Consider the following 24,349-nt stretch of genomic DNA (forward strand, 5'->3'; position numbering starts at 1 on the left):
GTAGCCTTCTGATGGTTGGACAGTGGTGTATTATTGGAGCTTTTGTGTGGATGCTGTATTGTTTTACTGGGCGGTCTCTTGGTTGTCAGCGGGAGGCCTCGGGGTAACGGGGGGGGGGGGGGGGGGGGGGGCTTGAATGGTTTGTGTATGTGTGTGCTGACGTGGACCTTCTGTGATGACATTCTGTTAGATGACTGGTGTGAAAGGGAGGACAGAGAGAGGAGAGCAGAAGAGAAAAAGAAACTGCAAGAGCAATAGGATTAAATGACAACACATTAAACAGAAAAAAAAGAAATTGAAAAATCAGAGACAAGGTAAGATTGTGTCAACAAGGACAAGTACAGAGACAGTGTGACCGAATGAAATGGAATCAAAGAGACTGAGACAAACTTGGGATTATCAGTAACGGATCATCAGAAGTGGAGTTTCTCAAACATGGACTAGTCTGGGAGTCTGCGCACACACACAAACACACACACACACACACACACGCACACTTTCTACTCACACACACATTTGGTTTTCCTGTTGTGAGCCGTCTCGGTAGTGGACAGGTGTCAGTATGCAGGAGTCTCCAGGTGCCGTGGGTGTAGATGGCAGCTACGCCAGCAACGTTCCAGCCTTCCTCACCAAGCTGTGGACTCTGGTGGAGGATCCAGATACCAACCACCTCATCTGCTGGAGCGCTGTGAGTCCGTCCTCAGGACATGCTGCACATCACACCGTAGTTACTCTGTGGGGAATGTCATTTCAATTCACAAAACATGTCCTCGAAACCATCCTGGTCTTCTTTGGCGAACACACTCTAGTGCGAGTGTTCATCATCATCTGCCTGCTGTTCTCTGATAAGCAACATCAGAAAGTGTTGCTGTATTGTCACAAATTGTGACTCATCACCTAAATGCCATTTTCTCATGAAATGAGCAAAAAAACGTTGATGAAAATTATACACGTTATTCACAGGACTAATAATAGATTACATAGGTTCTAGTAACAACGAGCAAACAACAAACTGTGCTGATAATAAACTATAAAAATATATAAAATAAATACATATTGTGCCGGCAACAGGACAGTTTCTTTGCTTGTTTGTGCGTCGCTCTTGTTTAGCTTGATAACTGTATTTACTGGTACGATTTAGCTACAATACCTTTTTTTTAGCCTGGCTAACAACTCTGCTACTTTCACACCTGTTTAGCTTCTGAAACAGCTCGCTTGTTGAGCATGTGCGCTCGCAGGAATAGCCCCAGAAAAAAAGAAAATCTCTTATCAGAAGGTTTAATTTGTACAATATAATATTATATGAATACAGTAATACAATATAATGTAAATCAATGTCACAGAAGGCACATCAATTAGCATACAGACCAGGTTTTGCTATGTATTAGTGTGTATTATTTTCATTGAATAAATGCAAATGAACCCCAAGTACAAAAGCAGGAACTCTTTGAGTGCCGTTTCATTGTCAGAAATGTTCAAGTTCTGAGTTGTCCTCAAACGCAGCAATAGTGGAGGGAGGAAGCCCACAACAGTGGTGGAAGAAGAACTCAGATCCTTAACTTAAGTAAGAGTACCAACGCTGTCAAAGAGCTTTAGTAAACGTGCAGAAGTATTATCGGCTGAATGTACACGACGTATAATGACTGTAAAATCTGAGTTATACATCATTATACATGTCATTGTTACAGATGCATTCATGTGTACTGTTACGGTGGAGCTAGTTTAATTACTTTATGTTAAGTAGGTTAGTCCAGTGGTTGCCGAAAGAAAAATCTGGGGTTGTAAACAACTATTTTAAATAAAACCTTTAGAAGTTTTGAGGGGACATCACTGTTTGATGGATCTGGTGACACATCTGAGACACCCGGAAGTCTACAAGTGGCACTTTTTCTTTTTGATCCCAAAAAGAGCGGCAATATGTAAAAACCTATTACTTTCTTAAATCCTGTGGTTATCTGAACTGGTTTTGTAAAAAAAAAAAAAAATAACTGTATCAAGCCAGTCTGAAGCATAATGTGTAAGATAGACTGTATATATGTATATACATAAGAATATAGCACAGATTCAAAGTACCAAATGATTATATTATTGGTTGATAAACCATCTGTTAGTGGCATTTATTCTACACTAATACGCCATCATAATGCACGCATACATAAAACCCGCCAGTTAAATTTGACAGCATTGCCCAGATGAAAACAGAGACCATGTGTGGGTTTCTGGGGGTTTTTCTCTGTTTGTCCTACAGGGAATGAGCTTTGATGTGTGTGCTTCACTGATAAACAAGAAGAAGCACTTTCTCAGTTCCTCCTCGTAGGGAGATAAACAGACAGATGCTCTTCAGTCCCATCTGTAGTTAGAGTGAGCACCATCCGCTGTTACATTGTCAGTCAAGAGCGCATTACTACATACTGTACATGGTAACAGCAACATCTTATCAGAAATGTCTTAACCTCATGAATTTCACACCTGTTGTGCAAATGAGTTTTGCTTACAACACTTTACACAATACTGCTTTTCAGAGTAAAACAATGCTGCAGTTGCTTAGAAAGATTGCACCGTTGGGAGAGAGAGCATGATTCATCACACGCAGCGAGAGCGAGAGAGTCTGTTTGATTGGCTGACTGAGCTGAATTTGGCTGCTGATGAATAGATTGTGCGCTCTGGGGAAAATGTATTACCTCCTTACAAAGCTCCTTTCAGTGCTAAGGTAGCATTAATCCATGTACGGTCTCAATGACAAACTCAAGTTACATGGCAGCAGTTTTGAGGGAATTAAAAATGTTGTCATTTTCGAATCCAAATAGCGTGAAGGAAAATAAAACTAAAAGTGACGAATCCATGCAGAATAATAAAGAGCAAAAAAGTGTTCTGAAGCCTTTTTTTTCTGCTTTGGGTTCAAAAGTTCAACATTTCCTTGTATATCTAAATGCACATTAGTATGGAGGTTATGACTCTTCTCCTGTTTTGGTATTATGAGTCTGATTTTCTGAAGTATTTATTACAACACAATGCATCATTTACTGACATCTACATGACTGCCATCTAAAAGTTGTATTTCAGTCCCACTAAGCAATAGTAATGAGTAACCAGACTAGTGAAGTTATTTTGTTCATTGTATAGTCAAATCTATCATCAGAATGGACATAATAGAAAAAGCTGCAGGGCTCTGTCTTGTCTGTCTTGACTATATTTTGAGCTTTCCTGACTTTTCTCTATTTCAGTCTGGGACCAGTTTCCATGTGTTTGACCAGGGACGCTTTGCCAAGGAAGTCCTGCCAAAGTACTTTAAACACAATAATATGGCGAGCTTTGTTCGACAGCTCAACATGTGTGAGTAGCCTACACTTCCCTCCTTGTCTTCTCTGCTCTCAATTACAGTATGCACTGATACTTTGTGTGTGTGTGTGTGTGTGTGTCCTCTAATATGTGTGCGTCTAGATGGTTTCCGTAAGGTGGTGAACATTGAGCAAAGCGGCCTGGTGAAGCCTGAGAGAGACGACACAGAGTTCCAACATCTGTACTTCCTCCAGGGACATGAACACATGCTGGAACACATCAAGAGGAAGGTATGGACAAACACACACACACACACACACACACACACACACACAAACACACAAATGCACACAAGCACAATGTCTCAAAGACAAACCGACTAGAAAGTGTCAAAATAATGTAACAGGGTTTATATTTATAGAGTCTAAATGTTAGTTTGGAATTGTGCAGCTGTGCACATTTACATTGATGTTTTATTGTTGGCAAAGGCATGTAAAAAGTGAAATACTGTTCATGCATCACATTATGCGTTGGTTTACAAGTGAGGCGCCACCACAGTAATGGTGGCTTGCCTAAGCTGACGCCTCCGACCTGAATTTGTCAATAAGACTCTGCAGTGCATTGAGCTAAATGCTATGCCAGCATGCTAACATGCTCACAATGACAATGATAACATGCAGATGTTTAGCAGTTTAGCTAATGTTTACAGTTCACCATATTAGTTTCGCTTGCTAACATTAGTTTATTAGCAATGAACACAAATTACACCTGACATTGAAGGGAAACAAAAAGTTGATCTAATGATGGTGCTAGATTAAAAGTGAAGGAATCACCAAGGTTATTACAATTTGTCCTAAGGAGAAACATCAACGTACCAAATTTCCTGACAGTCCTTCCAAAAGCACCCATTAGCATTTTACTCAAAAGCACACATTTTAACCTCATGGTGGCGCTAGAGGAGAAGTCAGGGGATAACCAAAGTCATCAGGGTTCCTCCTCTGGGGACCATGACAGTCTGAACAAAATGTTGGCAACCCACCCAATGGTTCTTGACTAGTGGATAGACCGACTCGAGCCACGCTGCCAGTGTGGCTAAAAAACTCCACTGAGTTCCTCTGCTCACAGACATCACAGGGAATGTGTGGTTGCACGAGCTGTATCTGAGTAAGTTAACAGATCAGGCTGTGCTGTGTGTTCAGGTGTCCATAGTGAAGAGTGAGGAGACCAAAGTCCGTCAGGAGGACCTCAGTAAACTGCTCTATGAAGTCCAGCTTCTCAGAACACAACAGGACAACATGGAGTGTCAGATGCAGGACATGAAACAGTGAGTATAGACATTTTTTGTGTGTGCCATGACCCCACAAGCCCTTTCCACTCCAGGCAGAGTAGGCAACTGCCCCAGGGCCAAAAGTCTCTCGTTCAACTTGTGTTGCATGTTTGTGTATTGCTCAGATGACTATTTGTTTAGGTATTTGCAAAGTCAGCACGTTGTACCGAATTGACTAACACAAGTCCTGCATTACTCTACTTTTTTTGAGGCCCTGTCTTGTAGGGAGACCTTAAGTCTAGTTTTAAGACGTGGATTATTTAGGTCCATATTTTATTTAAATTTAATTAAATTGCTTCCCATTCAATGACTCACAGGGAACCAAGGGCCAGGTAGTATTCAGGATTACTGGTTAGTAACGGGGTGTCGACATAAACCAGTGTGAACTTATGTAAATGACAATTCACAGGTCAGGTCAATGTGACGCTCGACAGTAATATGTGCGGCACAGCCGGCGTTAAATATTTTACAAACAAATCTCAAAAACGAATTGAATTTGACCGTTGACTATAAGTTATGCTTTATAGTTTACATTCACTACCGGCTTTTGAAAAACATATTTCAGGGGGATAATGGGAAAAGAGCAGTTGACCTGAGTCTGTTATTCCTCTTGCTAAGTTGGAACAAATCATCCAGTGCATGTACTGACTTTTTCTCTGGAGGCTATTGTTGCTGAAAATAGCTGCCGTGTGTCTATTGTGAGGTGGAGCTGCTTTGTGCTCAGTATTGTTTGCTAATGCGAGGAGAGAATGTTCACCTGCTCACCTGACCAACGCACACACGCGTACACCAATAACGACAGTCTTAGAAAGGATGACCAGATGTGTGCATGTGCACATGTACGGCCATGGATGCAGGCTTGGACAACGCTCTCTCAAAATATTCCACCACAGACTTTTCTCTTTCGTATAATTTGTGCATCCACGGAACTAATTCTCCATTTCTAAAAAAAAGATAGAATGTATCAGAATCAGAATCGGAACCGTTTATTGCCATGGTATGTTGAACATACAAGGAATTTGACATGACGTGAGCTGCTTCACTCTGAAAGTCCAGTCACTTTGCATTACATGGAGAGGGTTGGACTGCACACGCACATCGTAGAAAGTATGTCAGACAATCCTAAAAACATAGACCTGTCCCTCCCAATATCCCAGCCAGGGACTGTTCTCCAGGCATCATATGCTTTTAACTGTACTCTTGAGTAGCCGACTAGGGAATTAGCACGGTGGTGCAAGTAGCAGCTGAGTCATTTTCACCTATCTCTTTACATCTCTCAAGAAGACCTCCTTGGAGTAAGAAGAAAACTAATATAGGTACAATATAGGCCGACCCTCTGTATGCTGGTCTCTGACAGATCAAATAAAGTATGGCTGGTGCAGACTGACCATGACAACTAATGCCTGATTTGTATTCCTGCGGCAGTGCATTCTGTGAGCGCTGGTGCGGGCACCTCTCGCGCATGCCAGACATACATAGCACTGTGGAGGATTGCATGTAGCATGTCATTTCTTTTTCATACGGACCTGCAGTTGGCAGGCTAGTATGAAGTACGTATGACCATGTTTTGCTATTCAGCAATTTGGATTCACACACCTGCATAAACATATATATCACACACAGCATACATGCGTTCTATACATATGCACTTTAAATATATAAATAAAAAAATGCTGGGATTCCATCGCGCCTCAAAAGTAACTTGCCGAGCAAGCGAGTGTTGGGTAGTGGCTGGGTAGAGTTTGGAGGGTCAAGCATGTGTTCGTCACAGCTTGCGGAATGCGGAGCGGAAATGCTCCCTCGAGAGAATACGTTTCCGCTTGTGGATACTGTTCTGTGCACTCGTAGCATGCGCAGGCACCAGGGTTTGAAACCAACAAAAAGCCATGTGTGTTTGCTTGTGGATGCAATAAACAGTACATCCATAAGTCATATCTGGGTCGAAACACAACAATTTACGTTACATGTTGATCTTATTAATCTTCAAGAGTGCAGGGTTAAAGGGGAACTACAAATCAAAGGACTTGGGGAGTACTACTGCGGATGAGAAAATAGAATTTTGTGGCACTAGCTAGCAAGATACATCTGAATATCTGACCAAAGTGTTGGTGGAGTTGCTTTGTGGGTAATGTAGGTGCCAGGTTTTGCCATGAAAAAAGAATATGTGGAATAAAAACAACCACATCTGCACTGCACCAGTTTTTATATAAAAATATATAGACCTCCCAGGATTCTTCAACTGATTGCCTGCTAAACAAAATACATTCGGGTTAATAGGCTTCAGATTTTAAACCAGGTGCTCTTCTTCACCACCTCCCTCTGACATCTTTCTCCTCTTGTTTGCAGGCAGAATGAGGTGCTGTGGAGAGAGGTGGTCTCACTGAGACAGAATCACACACAGCAACAGAAAGTCATGAACAAGGTCAGTGTGTGTGTGTGTGTATGTGTGTGTGTGTGCCACAAAAAAGAAACACATTTTTTTAATTCAAAATGTTTAAAAACATACCGAAGCATAAATACTAAATAAAACAGATATGTATTAACAAGAATGATGCAGTTGCAAGTATGCCCTCTTCACTTAGTACACATTCTACGTGAAATGTTCAAAATCAAAGTTATTTCTGTTCTTCATTGCTTCAGGCCTGTTTGGTCATTCAACATATGAAGACTACAGTATAGATAATCCAAAAAGTTCAACGTGTGTCAGACATTTCATTTCATATTACAAGATCATTAACATTTGTTGATAGGACGAAACAGGGTGGGTTACATGTAATGCCACTTAACTCCGTATTCCTGCTTTTATGTTTCAAGCAGGAATTACTGTCAGTGTGTGTGTGTGTGTGTGTGTGTGTGTGTGTGTGTGTGTGTGTGTGTGTGTGTGTGTGTGTGTGTGTGTGTGTGTGTGTGAGAGAGGATGCTGATTCATGCTGTGCTTTTTCTCTCGTTGCCAGCTGATTCAGTTTCTGTTCAGCCAGATGCAGACCAACACACCCAGCACTGTGGGCCTAAAGAGAAAGCTGTAAGTACATGCACGCGTGAGCACACCCACGAACACGCACATACACACACACACACACACACACACACACACACACAGTGGAGAAATCAACAAAAGTGAGACAAACAGGGCCACAGTGCAGCAGAGGGAAGGGCTGGATCAGCTGACAAACTGAACAATCTAACTCAACAAGCGCTGTGAATGGAGACAAGTGCTGAATCAGACACACACACACACACCCACACACACACACACACACACACACACACACACACACACACACACACACACACATTCACACACAGTGAAGGCAGAGCAGAGTGCATGACCCTGCTACAGCCTGTGTGTGTAAAACGCTGGTTCAGCTTTGCTGCTGAGTGTGAACAAGGCCGCCATGAGAAAGGAAAGGCACGCTGGAACACAAAAGTGCTTTAGAAACGTATATTTCAGGGTCAGTGTGCTCACTAACAAAGTTGCAATTTTTCCCCATGTTTTAATGAGAGGCCTTCTGGCTTTTATAATCTCTCTAAATGTCCACCATCTGTGTTTCACATCTACCCACTCTCATTTCTTATTCATCCCTTCACTCTCCCCCCTCATTTACTGTCACATCTCCACATCAACTCTCTATCTATCCTTAAAAAAAGAAGTGTTCCAAAAAGCAAAGACTTAGGGCGCTTTCACAGCTGTAGTTGGGTTCATTTGGTCAGGACCAACGGAAAATATGATACGTCGTTGCATTTTAGTTCTGGTGTGGTTCCGGTTCACACTGAGTAGTTTAGATGTGATTGACAGCTTTCACTCCAGCCCAATCGAATGTATTCCATTGCTGCCAATTAATCTCCCTCAATGTTACACACAGTTCCTTTAATAATACAATATGTCTGAATATTTTTACTTTCACTTGCAGTGTTCAATTACCACAAAGAGTTGATGGTTTCTAACGAATGTTGTCAATGTTGACATTTAGCATTAGTAATGATAAACAGCAGTTTAGTGAGGTAGTGATGTACACCAGACAAAATCTAACATTTGCACCATAAGGTGCTAAAATGAAATTATTAAAATGAATAAAAGCCTCCATTGCAACAGTTTCTATCCATTCATTGGTTAGTACTCTGACGATGATGCCCTGCTCTCACTGACTGCGTATCGCTGTTATATGTCAAGATGCCTAACTGATTGAAAACTAATGTTCCCTCCAGGCCCCTGATGTTGGACGATGGCTCTCCCAGCCCTCCTGCCTCCAAGTTCAGCCATAGTCACCCAATGGAGCCCATGCATGAGCCCTTCTACATCCAGTCGGTGAGAAAATGAGAAAAACGCCATACACCTTTTGTTTGTCAGGTGCTTAGTAGTCCCTCAAGTCCATTAAAAAAGCCTTTTTTTAGATTCGTAAAATGATCTTAATTTTGGTCTTTTTTCAGAACATGTGTATCTATCTCTGGCAAAAAATAAATCTCCCGTAGAATTATTAGTGCTTTGCCACCTTTGTCGATGACACATTTTGCCGGGAACTATAAAAGTAAGCCACTGTGCTGCTGAACTTCCTCATTCAGCACAAATGGTAGTGATCGGCTCATGCAGTAAACATCTACTTTGAAGTTAATGGATGGCCTTTCTAAGTGCTTGGCCGTGTCGGGATTATAAATGTATCTATCGGTTGATTTACCACACACCATCCCGAATACGGAAGATATCCTTCAGCAGGTCAAGACATTGATCTTAATCTGTTCCTCAAAGCATGGCATATCCACCACATTGCAGCAAGGATATTATCCAGACTTTATTCTTCCTCAACCTGCTGCCACCAGTCTAGCTATTATATGACATCACCACTAGAGGGAAGCAATGCGCATTGACAGTTTGGGAGGGCTATACGTGAGCTGGTGTACATATATCTAAAGCCTTGGATTGAAGCAAACTATACAGTAGCTGTGGCTATCTTACCAGCTGGCTTCATCTTGACCTTTTTTTGCTTTGGCTGTAGTTCTCTGTGGGAGTGCAGTCAGTGTGACAGTGGGTTTTATAGCCCAGATATTACCAAGCCACAGTAAAGTTATTGCTTCCTGGGCCGCTCTACAAAACCAGGATGCAGTTACTGCGGTTTGCCGTGGTTTATAACTCACGTTCCGCAGTTACTGCAAGTTCTGGTGTTGTGGAAATACATTTCTGTGCAATATTATTTTCATACGGTAAAACCAAATGTTTATTGATTCTGGTTCTGTAATGTCACATTATCAACAATGTGTAAATTCTAAATGAGCAACACAGTGGGCCCAAAGAGCAAATTTGTTACCAAAAGAGAGTTTTTACTAGAGACGAAAGCCAAGAGCAAAACACACATCACAGTCATCTCCACTTTTTCTTCCGCAGCCATCCAGTGATACTGCCTCTTGCTCTACTAGTGGGCTGACAGGAGGACCGATTATATCCGATGTAACTGACATGTCTCAGGCCAGTATGGCCCTCCAGATGCAGCCTGATGAGACCAGGTGAGTGATCAATATAGCATCGCTGTTTACCATCGTAAATGTAACCTGCATCAGCTCTTTTGCAGCATCGAACAACCATTTTGTCCGATATTGTGCAACAGATCATGGATATTGGATCATACAACTCATTGTAGGAAAATGTGTAGTACGAAACAGCCGTCTCAAAATGTGTTGTCACAGTATTTGACTCCACGAACAGGGAGAAGTGCATGATGCTTATCAAAGAGGAGCCTGTGAGTCCAGGAGTGAGAGGAGGAGTGAGAGGAGGAGGGAAAGGAGGCGGTGCAGGGGGAGGAGAGGCCGTAGCGTTGGCCTCTTCCTGTGAGGTGTGCTCCTCTGAACCTCCCGTCCTCCCCGTCGCAATGGTCCAGTCTGTTCTGGAAGGGAGGGGCTCTGTGGCCTCGATGGTGGAGAGGAGGAGTAAGAGACCTGCCCTGGACAGGTGAGCGCTCACACAAGATCGCATTGACACACATAGAGAATGCACGGTACACACAGGTGTTTGCATGGCGGACACAAAAGCAATCTAAGTAGTGAGGAAGTGACCCTGTGTGTCTGTTTGTTTGTGTGTGTGTGTGTGTGTGTGTGTGTGTGTGTGTGTGTGTGTGTGTGTGTGTGTGTGTGTGTGTGTGTGTGTGTGTGTGTGTGTGTGCGCACAGAGTGGAGGTTTCAGATGCGGTGGAGAATGTGGATATGAGCCTGGAGGAGCTGCAGCAGCTGCTGCTCAGGAGCCATCAGCAGAGCACTGTGGAAGCTGGGACCAGCGCTGTTCTGGATGTCAGTAGAGCTGCACTATTCAGAAACACACTCATTTACTTGCACATAGATTCGGTTGTGTCTGGCGTGGTATATGTCTCTGCTTATACTGCACACAGTGGCCTTTGTTCCTCACATACTAAACCTACTTAAATAAATGTTTTTCTCACTCCTCTTTCTCTCTCTCTCTCACTCTGTAGCCCTTCAGTTTAAGCCTTCCTCTGCCGGAGTGGAACTTCACAGAGATGGAGTCCAACCTCAAATCAGTAAGTCACATAGCGTGAGAGCTGCATGAACCGAGCCTAGTGGTAGATCCTTTCCTACTCAGGAGTGACCACCTTCTCCTTTTAATCATGTGACGGCAGCTTCTCTAATTAACTACATTGCTGTCATCGCAAAATGTAGGAATAATTTATTTTAAAATGATGATATTTGTACACTTGTGGGCACGGCAACAAGCTGTGCAGCCGACTCAGAGCAACATTAACATTCATTTGGAGTTCTGTTTGTGTCCTGGCACACAACCAAAACAGCTGAAAGATGCTAAAACACACTCTAGAGCTGAAGGGAACCGCAAATTTAAGTAATAATTCTTCCTATGTTTGTCACTAGGAGCAACACCTGTCACATTACATTATCTTTAGTCCCAACAATCGTGAAGTAAACAGAAGTTCAACATTAACCTTACAAAGTCAGCTACCAGGAATGTGTGGTTGCATGTATTTGCGCCGTGCCGGATCAACCCTGCAATGTTTTGTCAAAGCGCTCTGCTGTGCCAACACACTGGTCTCATGGAAATGAATGAGGGTGCTGCGTTTTTTGATGCAGTGTTAACGTCGGTATGGACACAGCCTTAGGCCATCAACAAAGAGGCCTGTCTGATCCACTGATTGCATAAATACAATACAATATAACAACACTAACACCGGTGAAAAATGGAAATGTGCCGCCAGGTGGAGGTTTCCTGTCAAACTGCAATAGTGATTCACAAAAGAGTCTGAAGCTGATGGTGAAGCTCAAATTGTCCAATGTGACTCTTGGATTCAGGATCCGGTGCAATACAAACATGGGGCATTGCTAAAAATTCTGCCCCCCCTACTACCCAATTTTCTGGCCACCTTGCATCCAATAGCAAGGATGGTGAGGCTGTTCAATCTGTCTTGACACATTGTGGGGCTTAAACAGTCTTTTCATGCGGTCCACCTTGTAAACGGTTTCCCACCAGCCGCAGGCAGAGTACAAAACAGCGTCATATCGTATGTAGCGCCTCTCTAAAACCGCTTTGCATCTGCACTTTAAAGATTGCATTTAACAGCTGAAGTAGAGAGGAGCTAGGGGGGGAAATTGGTGCCTGATGAGCAATATGGAATTTGTCCTCTTCAGTGGCCCTTAATGTCAAACGGCAGCTCCACCCTTAAATGAAGTTGAAATCACTGATTATGCTGTTGCGACACATAACACTCTGTTGCAAAACACAATCGCTGGACTCTCTTGAACTCCTCTTCGCCAGTCTCCTTATGATAATGTCCTCTTTCCTTTTGTCTTTGTCCGCTTGAGGTTTGACAGTTAATCACGTCATGTTGTATCGCCTTCCCTTCTGCATTGGCACTTGACTGGACAATTAGCTCCACAAAATGTCCCAACTAGGAGACTTCAGGAAATCACCCAGCTACTGGCCGCCAAGAAATAGTTTCAGACCATAACTCTTTATTAATCCCACATTGTCTTCTCCACATAATTGTCTGAGCTCATTTTGGTATCGGAACTGAGTTAGTAGAAAGTAATTCCTTTTTAGCCATCATCCAGAGCTGTAGTTATCCTTCTAAAAGGCAGATAACTTGATGCCTATAATGTAATATCTCATCTAAAGAAGAGCTCATTTCTCCCCTGTTTGGTTTTGTTTTTGCAGCTGGCAGTCAATACTACTCCCAGTAATTTCAGGTTTTTCCACTTCCAGTCACAGTCTGTGTGCGCCTTGTTTGCCCCTTGTTCCGTTAATCTTTCATACATGCTGTGCCATTTACACAAAGATATTCTGTTGCCATGTTATGGACCCTCTGCAGTGCTTGAACATGTTTTTAATTAGCTCATGAGGGAAAACGTAATATGAGAGGCATTACAATGAAAATTTGCTCCAGTCCTGTTACATCTTCCTCCATTATGCCTGAAGGGGTTTATTCATATCCATCACTGTCTTCTCCTCTCTCTCTGGTCACTGTTCTGGGTCAACAGACTATCTCTCTCTTCATGCAGCTTAACAGAAACACTTTAATTGCAAGAGGATGTGGTGGGTAAAAAGAAAGGGAAAAAAATATGTGCTTTAGGAAAATAACCATCCAGTGTTTGTGGGTTGGAATCATCAATGGTTACAATACCAGATGACCAAAACCGGGGCTCACCTACTATATTAGCAACAAAGTGGTACATGTGTTGACAGCCAAGCGTCTGGATGAAGGGGCAGGACTTTTAACATCACCGTTCAATTCTGCTACATGAAGATGTTGGATAATAGATATCCAATATATAGATAATGTTCTATCATTTGTTATGACATTCAGGATTAGGGGTTAAAGGTATTAAATGTGTTTTTTTCCTTAACAGTATATGTTCCAGAACCAGGAAGCGGAGGCTTTTCCAGCTTCTGGCTGTGAGGAGCAATGATCCAGCTGCGCTGTGGACTGACTTTTCTGAAATGGAAGGTAATGATCCTGTGATTTCATTTGTTAGTGAAGCGGTCAGTTTTTCAACACCAGGAAGATGTACTACATTTACTAATCTTTACTAAGCTAAGCAGGATGCAAAATACAAGGGGTCTTGGGGCTCCATGTCCTCTTGATTGACCCCCGAGACCCTCTCAATGCATTAACAGCTCAGTGTGTCACATGTCACTAAAAGCTTTTACTATGTTCATCAGTATTTGTTATTCAAATTGGAAAATAATTATTCACAAATACAAATACAGAATTCTTGTGGCATTTCCTCTTAGATAACCATTTAATACCCGGTTGTTTCTGGTAAGGTGGATTGCCTTGGCATCTTTAAAACCTTGTATATTGCGTGTTGATTCAGAGTAACACTGGAGCACTAGGTGTCATTAAAGGATACTGCTGGTGATATTATATAGTTTTGTCAATGTCAATAAATCACTAAAGTGAAGTACTTGTGGAATGGTTTCCTACTAACTTGTTTTTAATTGTTGAAGACATCTTTGAAAACGGGACACGAATATATTTTCTTCAAAAAAGAAATAATAATTAATCACAACAGCAGGGCACTGTTATTTTGTTGTTTGTTCCCCAAATGTATGGGACCTTTTTTTTCATCTGTGGATTAATACATATTTGGTGCACTAATGAGTATTTCCAGCAGCAGGACAGTGTCTGTGGGATTGACTGAAATAATTGAACATGGGATGTTGTTGATGATAAGAAAAATATAGTTTATCCATTAAAACAGGATTACCATATATCACACTTTTCTGAAAGTGCACGTACTGCTCTTCAGCACAATGATGTCATTGCCATAATAACAAAAAGCAGACATTGTGCAGGTGCATTTTGACACGTTGAGCTAATAGCAAAACTCATAACAAGAACATTTTTAAAAGGTACTGTACATTCTTGACATTCTACAGCTAAACTCTTTTTAGACTCTCTCTCCAAACAGGAGATAGTCCTTCATTCACTATCCGGTTACCTTTTGATACTGCAAAGTTCTGTTTTTTGGCTTATGTGACTGATCCTTTCAAAATAAGGTATAGATGAAATCAAACATGTATGGGGGTCATTTACACTTAGGAATTTGTTTTTGCAAGGAACATAGTGGGAAGGGATCACTTTCCTATCAGTATGGAGAAGAGGAATGAATACAGCAACCAGTAACTGTACTTTTATGGCATAAAAGTATAATATAAGGACAGACTTGAAAAAATCCAAACCTGAGTGTCCTTTTATCACTGCTCTGGGAGAGATCACTGTACTTACCGATCCTAATGATGAAGCCATTGTCTCGAGTGTATTTGCATCCGAGAGTTGCAGATGATTCACTGAACTGTAGTTTCCCTCATCTTCGTTCCTCCATGTTTAACTATGAAGATGCTGTGCGTGCCCACCGACTGACTCTGTCATCTCTGCTTGTTTCCCTCCTCAGGCCGCAGAAGCTGATGTTCTCCTCATTATTCCACTCTGCATGTGGGTTTGATCCCACGGCTCTGCCAGGCTGCTTCTTACACGTGGCTTTCTCTTGACTTCCTCCTTTATTTATTTCCATTCACACACCTACAAAATGCAGCAATGAAAAAGCGTGTATCCTTACATTTCCTTGCCCTGCCTGATGGGCCTATCAGCCAGCAGCTCTATGGGCATGACCGCTTCTTGCACGAGAAAAGACGCTGGTCAAAGCTTTCCGAAGTTACCCAAACAAACAAGTGTGTTCTGACACAATTATACCTAGACTCTAATATTAAGCCAGCTGTATGCAGACTGTGCATTCTTGGCTCCGGCACTTTAGTCTTTGTGTGAGAGGGAGTTCCTGCTTGTGGAAGTGACTTTTTCTTCCTCTACTGTATAAAGAATCTATTACGGATGTACAAAAGTATTTGATCCTTATTACAATTTTTTTTTATTTGTATCCAAGAGAAAACTTTGGCAAAAAAAGTCGCTGTGAAAAAACAATCTTGGAGTGCAATGTAGCATACTGTATATTACAAGTTCTGTTGGGTTTTTTTTCAGTCTGTGTAAGAGTGTTGAAAATTTAAGGGCTCCTCGAATATTTCATGCATTTCCAATCATGATAAATGTGTTGAGATGGATCAGAGGTGATTTAGCCTCCCGTGATATCAAAGGTTCTTCTTGCAAAAATTCAGATTCAAGCCACTCTAAAATCTAAAACGTTAAGAAACCTTTCGTTTTTTTTAAGCATATCACGATAGGAGGCTTTACACTCTGAAGCGCCCGTCTACTGTATCTTTGCACAGGCCTGACATGTAGCTATAGACTTGGTTACTTCTCTTCTGTCCATTTAAATGTGAAGTTTAAAGGAAAATATTAAAAGATAGACTTCTCATTTGACAAAACCATGAACACCACTGCATTTTTGCACAATCTGTATCACTAGTTATATATAGTCATGACAACAGGTCATTTATTGTGTGTTTGTAGATGACCAACACTTTGTCGCTCTACACATGCCTGTCTAGGAGAGATACTGGCCTCATAACAGGGTTTTTGAAAACTTGAAGGCAAATTTTAGTCTTGGAGACTTGATGTTTCTGAATGTTTTCTACAGTTTTTATTTGGAAACAAAGGCCACACTTTGAGTTGAGGCTTGAGTGTGCATAGAACATAAAAACCCTGATAGAAAGTCATGACAGCTACTTTTCATACTTTGTAGAGAGAAGAATACTCAACTGTCCAGGAGCCAGTCTTTAAAACGATTTATGATTATGATTGACTGTGTTCATTATATGGTGGGGTGGTTATTTGAGAATTTAATCTGTTAAAGAACCATGAATACCTGCTTAAAGGACTGCATATTCATTCTCTGGATTATTTAAGATGATCAATAACCATTCAATGTAAATTATTTGTCCTCTGCACTGGTGGCAGGCAACAGTTAAAAAGGTTAATTGATGCTAAATATTCGAAATATCCTGGAGATGAGTTGAATCGTGCAATACTGTACAGAACTGTGAGAACTCACAAAAATTGCAATACATGGATGACCATAGGAATGTAGGAAACAGCAACTGTGAGTGGTGGACTGGAACACAGCCTGGTAAGATGTGCTGCAGAAGGATAATGTTAGCCTGTGACACTAAAAGCTCTGCTAGCTCTTTACACGAGTCAAACAAAAGCTTCAACCAGTAGTTTCAGTTTTGGGGAGGCGTACGCCAGCTACAACTTAGCCTATGCTATGGGGGGGGCTACACTGTAACGCCTTATTGCGACTATATATCTAGCTTTACGAATGCCTTTTTGCACAGAATACCTGGACATGTTGTCCCCTTTGTGAATCTAAAAGCCCTGCTAGCTATTTTCAGGGAGTCAGAGCAAAAAGATTTGAACTAACTGACCCGCAACTTCACCTTCAGAGTTACCCACCGATGCTAGCAAGGCTAAAACTCAGGGTAGCGATTTGCATTAGCTTTTGGAAAAGGGCATCGCATTTTCTCCATCATGTACTTTTGAATCTGTGTGTTACTACCACTACTTAAAATGATGACTCCAATTGCTAAAAGTTAGAAAACTAATTCCTCTGACATAGACATGATTACAATTGAGGTTTTTATGTCTGCATTAAGTGAGGACAATGCTTTAAGAAAGACATGACTGTGTTTGGGTCGATTTACCCAGACATTACATTGGATTTGCCAAATTAAAAAGCTAATGCAAACTGCTCCCTGCAGGTTAACATTGTGTTGTGGCAGAGCCTCCTTCTCAGTGCATACTTTGGGGAGAAGGGAGAAAAAACAAGCTGTGGTGTATATAGTGGAATTGCACTAAATCACAGTTGTATGCTTTTTGAGAGTATACAGTATATTTTAGACATAGCATTTATTCTTGTTCCTCATGATATGTGTGTTAATGATTTTTTTTCAAGGAGTGATGAATACACACATTCAGTTGCTGTTGTGTTCTTAATTTATTCTGTTTTAAATTTTTATCATTTGCACTGGAAATGAACGGATGTGTGTTCAAATGACATTTATGCTTGTCAGGATTGCAGATAGATAAGGAAGTATTATTGTTAACTGAGTGAAAATATCTCTGCTGTAACAAAGCCTGGTATCCCAAAAACACTGCTACATAACCAACAATACATCAGCATATTAATACATATACAATAAACAAAAAAACAGAGAAAAACCCTTTCTTGTTTCAACAAAGTACGCTTGCTGACACACAGGCAATCTTACAGCTTAGATGCCTTTAAAGTGGGCCACAACCTGCTGAAAATGTGAATTGTTTTTAATGGTTTTTTGCAAAGACTAAAGTGTATTGTTACAGAGTCAAAGAAACTGAACATGTATTCCACCTGTATGAAATATTTAAGTTGTTAAAACAAATAAAAAGTGAAAAAAGGCAAACTAAGAGTGATAACTTCCTTTGGATTTGTAAATTGCTTCTGATGCCTTACTGTCCATTTACATGCAGTAAATGGACAGTAAGGCATCAGAAGCTGAACTGGGGTAAGCAGCACACAGTATCTGGGGGGAAAAGGCTTCACATAACATGCTTTTCATTTAAGAAATGTGCCACATGTATAACCAGCACTTTAGAAACTGTCAACCTGGACAATTGTGTGACCTGGATTTGATGGAGCTGCAATTGACCCTTTGCTAAGTCCCACCCTCAAACCAGGGTCAGACAACTAGCCGGACGCAATTTGTCCAAACAAAACAAAAACTCATCTTGATTAATTATTGTTTCATAGAACATTTTCTCTTTGTGTTTCAACAAGGTCACCGTGGCTAAGTGGAGAGCAGGGCCGTCCTTCAATCAGAGGAAAGGAGGTATGATCCCCGGCTCCGGCTCCGCTAGTCGCACGTCAATGTGTCCTTGAGCAAGACACTTTGTAGTACAATATGTGTTCTTTTCATACCGCCTCAAGTCAGCAAGGAAACACTGCATGTCTGTTACATTACATTACATTACAGTCATTTAGCAGACGCTTTTATCCAGAGCGACTTACAATACAGATTCTATCACATTTCTACACCGTAGGCACAGCTACGGGAGCAATTTTGGGGTTAAGTGTCTTGCTCAAGGACACATTGACATGCGACTAGCGGAGCCGGGGATCGAACCGCCGATCCTCTCATTAATGTAATGTAACAGACACGCAGTGTTTCCTTGCTGACATGACGGCGGTATGAAAAGGAAGAGAATAAAATACATATTGTACTACAAAATTACATATTACACACACCTTCTGGTGCATTTTTAGAACCAACAATCCTTTCCACAAAATGTGAAAGAAAAGTGGCAATATGGTTTGGAATATGCCAACCCCCCCCCCCCCCCCCCCACCATTACAAAGATAGTGTCTTGATTTTTGGAAGAGGAAATTTATGTCTGCTTCTTATTAATTGGCCACACATGCTGTGGCTTGTGCTGTGTGATCTAACACATTTCCAGGGCTTTCTGTGTGTGTAAAAGCGCACACACACACCCAGAGAAAGTATAGCTGCTATAAATATATCACTTTGGCTTCTCTCAACTCGTGTGTCTCTCAGGCTCTCTTTGTCTTGTCTTCTCCTTGTTTCATGGTGGTTGAGCTGCACTCCTCTCCAGTTACGCCTCTGATGTGGCACATATTCCATTTGTGAATCCTCCAAATTAGATTCCAGCCCTTTTAAACCAGCCATCAACCAAGGAGTGTAAAGTCACCGTCTCACAGCAATGATATCAGAGAAAGTGTTGCTTTCTCTGATTACTGGCACATTGAAGTTCCAGGCAGGTATAAATCAAAGATAAGTGCAGTTTCCCACAACAAGGCGAAAATATTGTACTATATATATATATATATATCACTCTATTGTTATTCTTTTCTTCTTCTTTTTTTTAACAATGACTTTGCAATCAGTTGCTGCGACTGCTGTTGAATTTTTTTAATAACTCAACCTTTCACAAGGCAGCCCCATTAGCTGTTGTTATTATTTCTGCTGTTTGTATTTTACTTCTCTTTGAAGCCTATTATTAATCCTAAAATTATGCCATTCGGGTCGGCCTCACTGGATGATTCACACCGCAAAACCTTTTGGGTTTTTTCTTGCGCCTAAATATTTCAAACTGAACTAGTTTGTGGCGTCTTGAGTCTGTTCAGCAGCAGCAGTATGCCACATATTTAAGTGGCTGTGAAGAGAGCAGTATCTCAGGTTTGCAATTTGAAAAAACACACGCAAGCAGTTGATTCTTTTAAAGGCTTTTATGTAGTTGTCTGACACGTTTCTCTGTGCAATTTTCTCATGTTATGTAATCCACATTTCTAGCATTCATGAGGTAACATTTATGACATATTGCTGATAATGTATGATGTGAGAGTCATTACTGCGTATGTCCATAAACGTGTCCATAATTAACCGGTTGCACATACATTGTGGTGGATATTTAATTAACCATGAAATAAGGGAATCTGTTGTCAGACTTTCAATTCCTTTTCTTCATCTTTCATTTTGAAGGTGAGATCAAGCTCTTTGATTTAAATGTGTGCTACAATTCATGCTAAAATCTGCCAGAAACAAATAAATAACACAGAATGGCCAGTGTTAAAACAGCGTGCATTAATTTGTTTGGCCACTTGGGGGAAGCCAACAAGCTGTAAATACACAGTTGCTGATGTGTGATTTGTTTGAACAATTGCCTACTAGTGTAGACAGCTGATTAGCCGCTCAGCTGCAGCTCAGCATATTAAACAGCATGTAAATCTACCTGCAAATGTCCCCTGGGTCCGGTTAGATGCTGGTGTGGTCCGTACTCGTCCATACCTCTAACAACACGCTGTCTGCCCATGACATGGAGGCTACAGGTCGCAACACGGCACTCTGCAGCCGACCGGCAGCTGACAATATAAAGCCGACATGCCCCTCCAGCCAGCTGAGGCAAAAAGGAAAAAAATTTTATATTTCTTTTTATTCTCGTAATGATAAAAGAGAATTACCCTCTCGCGGTTGAACGCCTCCTCCAAAATGTCCACCAAATTCTATCAAATCATCCTTAAGTGCAAGTGGACGTTTATGCCACATTTAAAGGAACCCGTTCAAGGCGCCTCTGGCCACGGCTGATCATTGGCATGGCGGCATAAAAACGTACTCCTCTTGCACGGTTTTGATATCATCTCGGTGACTAAATCTGTCCACAGACAGACATATACCTGTCTAAGTAGTGAAAACCATCTCTTTGTTAGTTCCTGCTGCAGCAAGTGTCCATATTCTGCCATGACACAGACTCACAAGGTGAAAACAATACAAATGTATTATTTTGTTTACAAAAAGGATGACTAAATGTAGTTTCAGGTGGACTTTACTTGTCAAAAAAATTGTAAACAGTGTAAAGTGTAAATTTGTTTTAAGTTTTAATACGTGTTGCTGAAAATAATACAGTCTTATGAAAGTGTGCATAATTATGTAAAATCACTGTATTTAGATTTATTAATTGCTTAACACTTTTTTAAACTATATATCTTATGTATATCTTGTAATTAATACTATTCGGCTACTCCACTTTGTTCTTTTAAATAGTTGTGTAATTTAAACTGTGTCATTGGAACATACAGGAGTAACAAGTGTGGTGTCTTGCAAAGTGCAAAGCCACTACAACAACAATGGGAATAAGTCCCGTGACCTTTTTACCCTTGATGTTCTTTTAACGGTCCGTGTACATTGGTGTTGTAAGTGTTTCCTCCATTTCTTCCTCTCCTTTCATCCAGCACCTTATTTACTCTCTTTTCTCCTCCATCTTTTACGGAGCTTGTATCGTTCTGCATACTCCTTTGCTCCCCACTCAATGCACAATCTCTCTTACACCCTCTCCTCTTCATCTTCTTCTTCTTCGTCCTCCTCCCTCCCTCCCTCCCTCCTCCATACTGTTGCATTATTCAGGCTGAGTGCTATTTGGAATGGCTTGTGTTGTCCCTGAGTACCTCTTCTCTCATCGCGCTCCATGAAGCATGGCTCCCTGAAAATACCCCGACAGCACCACACACACACACACACACACACACACACACACACACACACACACACACATGCAAACATCCATCAGGTCAGACCATGGCCCACACATACAGATTCCTTACATTCAGGCGTTTGCTGAAATGTGTGAAAGGTGAATGTGAAGAAGTTCTCCCAATCGTCATGTCACACATGCTCCTTCCCTCTTTTTCTTTCTCTTTCTTCCCCAAATACCAGCCAGGGTTCCTCAGAGATCACTTAAGCAGCAGATGCAGGGCCAGACTACAACAGACCAAGGCGTCTTTTATTCAGAACTACCAGTAGCACGAAAGCTGAAGCGCCACTACAGGCGCCACAGTCTTACAACACAGGACAAAGTTCAGCACCGACAAATACAAAAAAAGGAAATAGAGGAAACACCCATGCATATTTAATTGTTTAAAAAAAAAGCATACTGAATGGAAATACAAAGAGATACAAAGTGTCGCTGTAGAGTCGCTTTACTGGAAGACCCTGCATCTTTGGTGACGTGTAAAAGTAAAGAAGGAGAAAGTACAGGTATGAGAGGAAGGCCAGAAGAGATGTAATAAGATTTAAAGAAATGTTGAAATGAGCAGTTGTGTATGTTTAACACTTCACTTCTTCAGACCTATAATCATTTAGTCTTTAGTGTGAAATCACAACTGATCTGGGAGAGACAAAAAACCCTTTGATCAAGTCTTCTAAGACATTTGGTGCTTGAAGTGGCTTTCAGAGTGTCCTCTCATTTCTTTTTCTTTAATTTTTTCTTTAAAAGGGACCATGTACAGTTTAAACATAAATGTCACCATTCGATGCACTGTACCAGATTGTAGCTTAAGCTAATTTGCATCTGCAGTCATAGAGTTTTCTCTTTTTCCTATCTCTCTATCCTGACAGCAAAGTGTTTTTCTTTCCCTCTTCATTTGTGAACATAGTGGAGCACATTCACTACAGGGAACGCATTGAAAAGATATGAACTATGCATGTTCTTGGGAAAAGAAAATCAGGTCGAGTGGTTGTGGTGGTACTGATGATGTGACTGGGGCATAAGGGTTGAAACTCTTCTGCATTTTTCATGCAAGACTGTCTTTTTATAGCCGAGTTGTAAGGATGCAAGCTTGCTGCCAGTGCAACTGAGTTACTGACGTCAAACAAGACTGGGACACTGAATCAGTGATGATTTATGAACAAAAGATGAGATCTTAAAGGCCACAACTGAATTTATACACTGCCCTATGCTTCCAATGTACTGTGAATTGAATTATGTAGCATTTTAGCAACAGTCATTGTTTTCATGTATAGCTGGGAATAAGCAATTTCACCATCACTTTGATCATACAATGGAGAGGATAAAAACTGTCAACCTCCGGGTCTGAAAAGTGAATACTGTGCGGAAACTTGCACTATTTTGTGATTGACAGGTCGCTAGCACAGCATTCTCTGGTCAGGGAGTGGTCCGTGTTTTCGTCTTAGAGCTTTAACCCTTTCACAGTGTGTTGTCAATGCATGGAAGTTAACTGTAACTCATTTGGTTGCCTAAAAATGTCTTATCAGTGTTCAGTTTTACTGAGCTCCACCCTCTCGTGTCACTTCTGGCTGCGAAAGAACTAAGATGGCGCCGGTGAAATATCAAGGTTTCAAAACAGCAGTGGAATGCAATGACTCCAAACGCTTCCCGTTGTTGCAAGCAAGGTGGCTGCATGTATAACGGTGCACAGAACGATGTCACAAAGGCTCAGTCTGATGCTACACATTTAATTAAGTGTTCTGCAAAATACAAAATATATCACTTTAGGTTATCGCTACACAGCGTTTCCTGCTTCCATCTTGTATGCAGAGATTCTCATTATCTCACTTATTCACCACAGACCGATTTAAAATACCACAAATGCACAAACATTTACGATTACAACTCTTTTGAGGGTAATTTGTCTCGTACATTTCCACACACATAAAAGTTGCTCATCATAACGTATTTAATACTAAATAGTCCTATGAAACGATAATATGAGCGACGGGGGCTCCCTCACATTACCAAGGCTGCCGCCCCGCGCAAATAAACATTTACACAACCTAACACAGTGCCACCAACGTACAGTAAAACACTGTAGTGACCCGGGATACCTAAATAACGGCAATCGCTACACAGCATTCCATCTTGCACAGAGATCATCATTATCTCGCTTCCCTGTGACTCTCCTGTCACAGACACTGCTATTGTAGCAACACGGGAACCTCCTGGCGATCCACTGGCGCTACTGCCTAAAAATGTAGCTGGTGTTAAATAACACTGCACCCCAAATTTGAACTACAATGAACTCTTCCTTCCCGTAAACACATAGGAAACATAACAAACTCTCTTAACTTACATTACACCAATACATGATTCTATTTACTGAACTATGACATATTGTACCACACATGTCCAACCTGCTCTCACTTCCAGCACCTCAAGTATCACGGCTCAGTCAGTGCCACTAGCCGTCTGATAAGGACACACCGATGCACCCTTCAGCATCTGTATGGGATGCTAACTAACTCTAACGTGATTCCATCCGCGTCATTATTAAACGGTCAGAGAAACTGACATGCTTTAAATAGCAAGAAAAGTCCCTCTAGTGCGGGTGGGAGGGAAGGGAGGGGAGTAAAAGAAGAGTGGACGGGTCAAACAAACACAGGACTTTCACCCAAGAGACTGCTGTTTGTGTAAAGTGTGCTCAGTCAATGTTTTACCCTAGTTTTCTTACATAACTTCCTTAACAACAGCTGCGTAACAAGCGTAGTTATTTTACGGAACA

The 24,349-nt window shown here is 41.3% G+C and overlaps 1 protein-coding gene across 1 annotated transcript; it reads left to right on the forward strand.

Moving 5' to 3' along the window:
* Positions 1-562: 562 nt before the first annotated feature.
* On the forward strand, positions 563-13,519 carry hsf4 (heat shock transcription factor 4; the record flags this gene model as incomplete). Its single annotated transcript, XM_079162208.1, has 12 exons — positions 563-688; positions 3,225-3,333; positions 3,442-3,569; positions 4,479-4,603; positions 6,953-7,028; positions 7,561-7,628; positions 8,813-8,912; positions 9,984-10,102; positions 10,302-10,544; positions 10,762-10,879; positions 11,059-11,124; positions 13,460-13,519. The coding sequence occupies 12 exons, from the start codon at positions 563-565 to the stop codon at positions 13,517-13,519; spliced, it is 1,338 nt and encodes a 445-aa protein (XP_079018334.1).
* Between the last annotated feature and the right edge of the window lie 10,830 nt (positions 13,520-24,349).

Source organism: Pholis gunnellus (assembly GCF_910591455.1).
Source record: "Pholis gunnellus genome assembly, chromosome: 7".
Taxonomy (NCBI): Eukaryota; Metazoa; Chordata; class Actinopteri; order Perciformes; family Pholidae; genus Pholis; species Pholis gunnellus.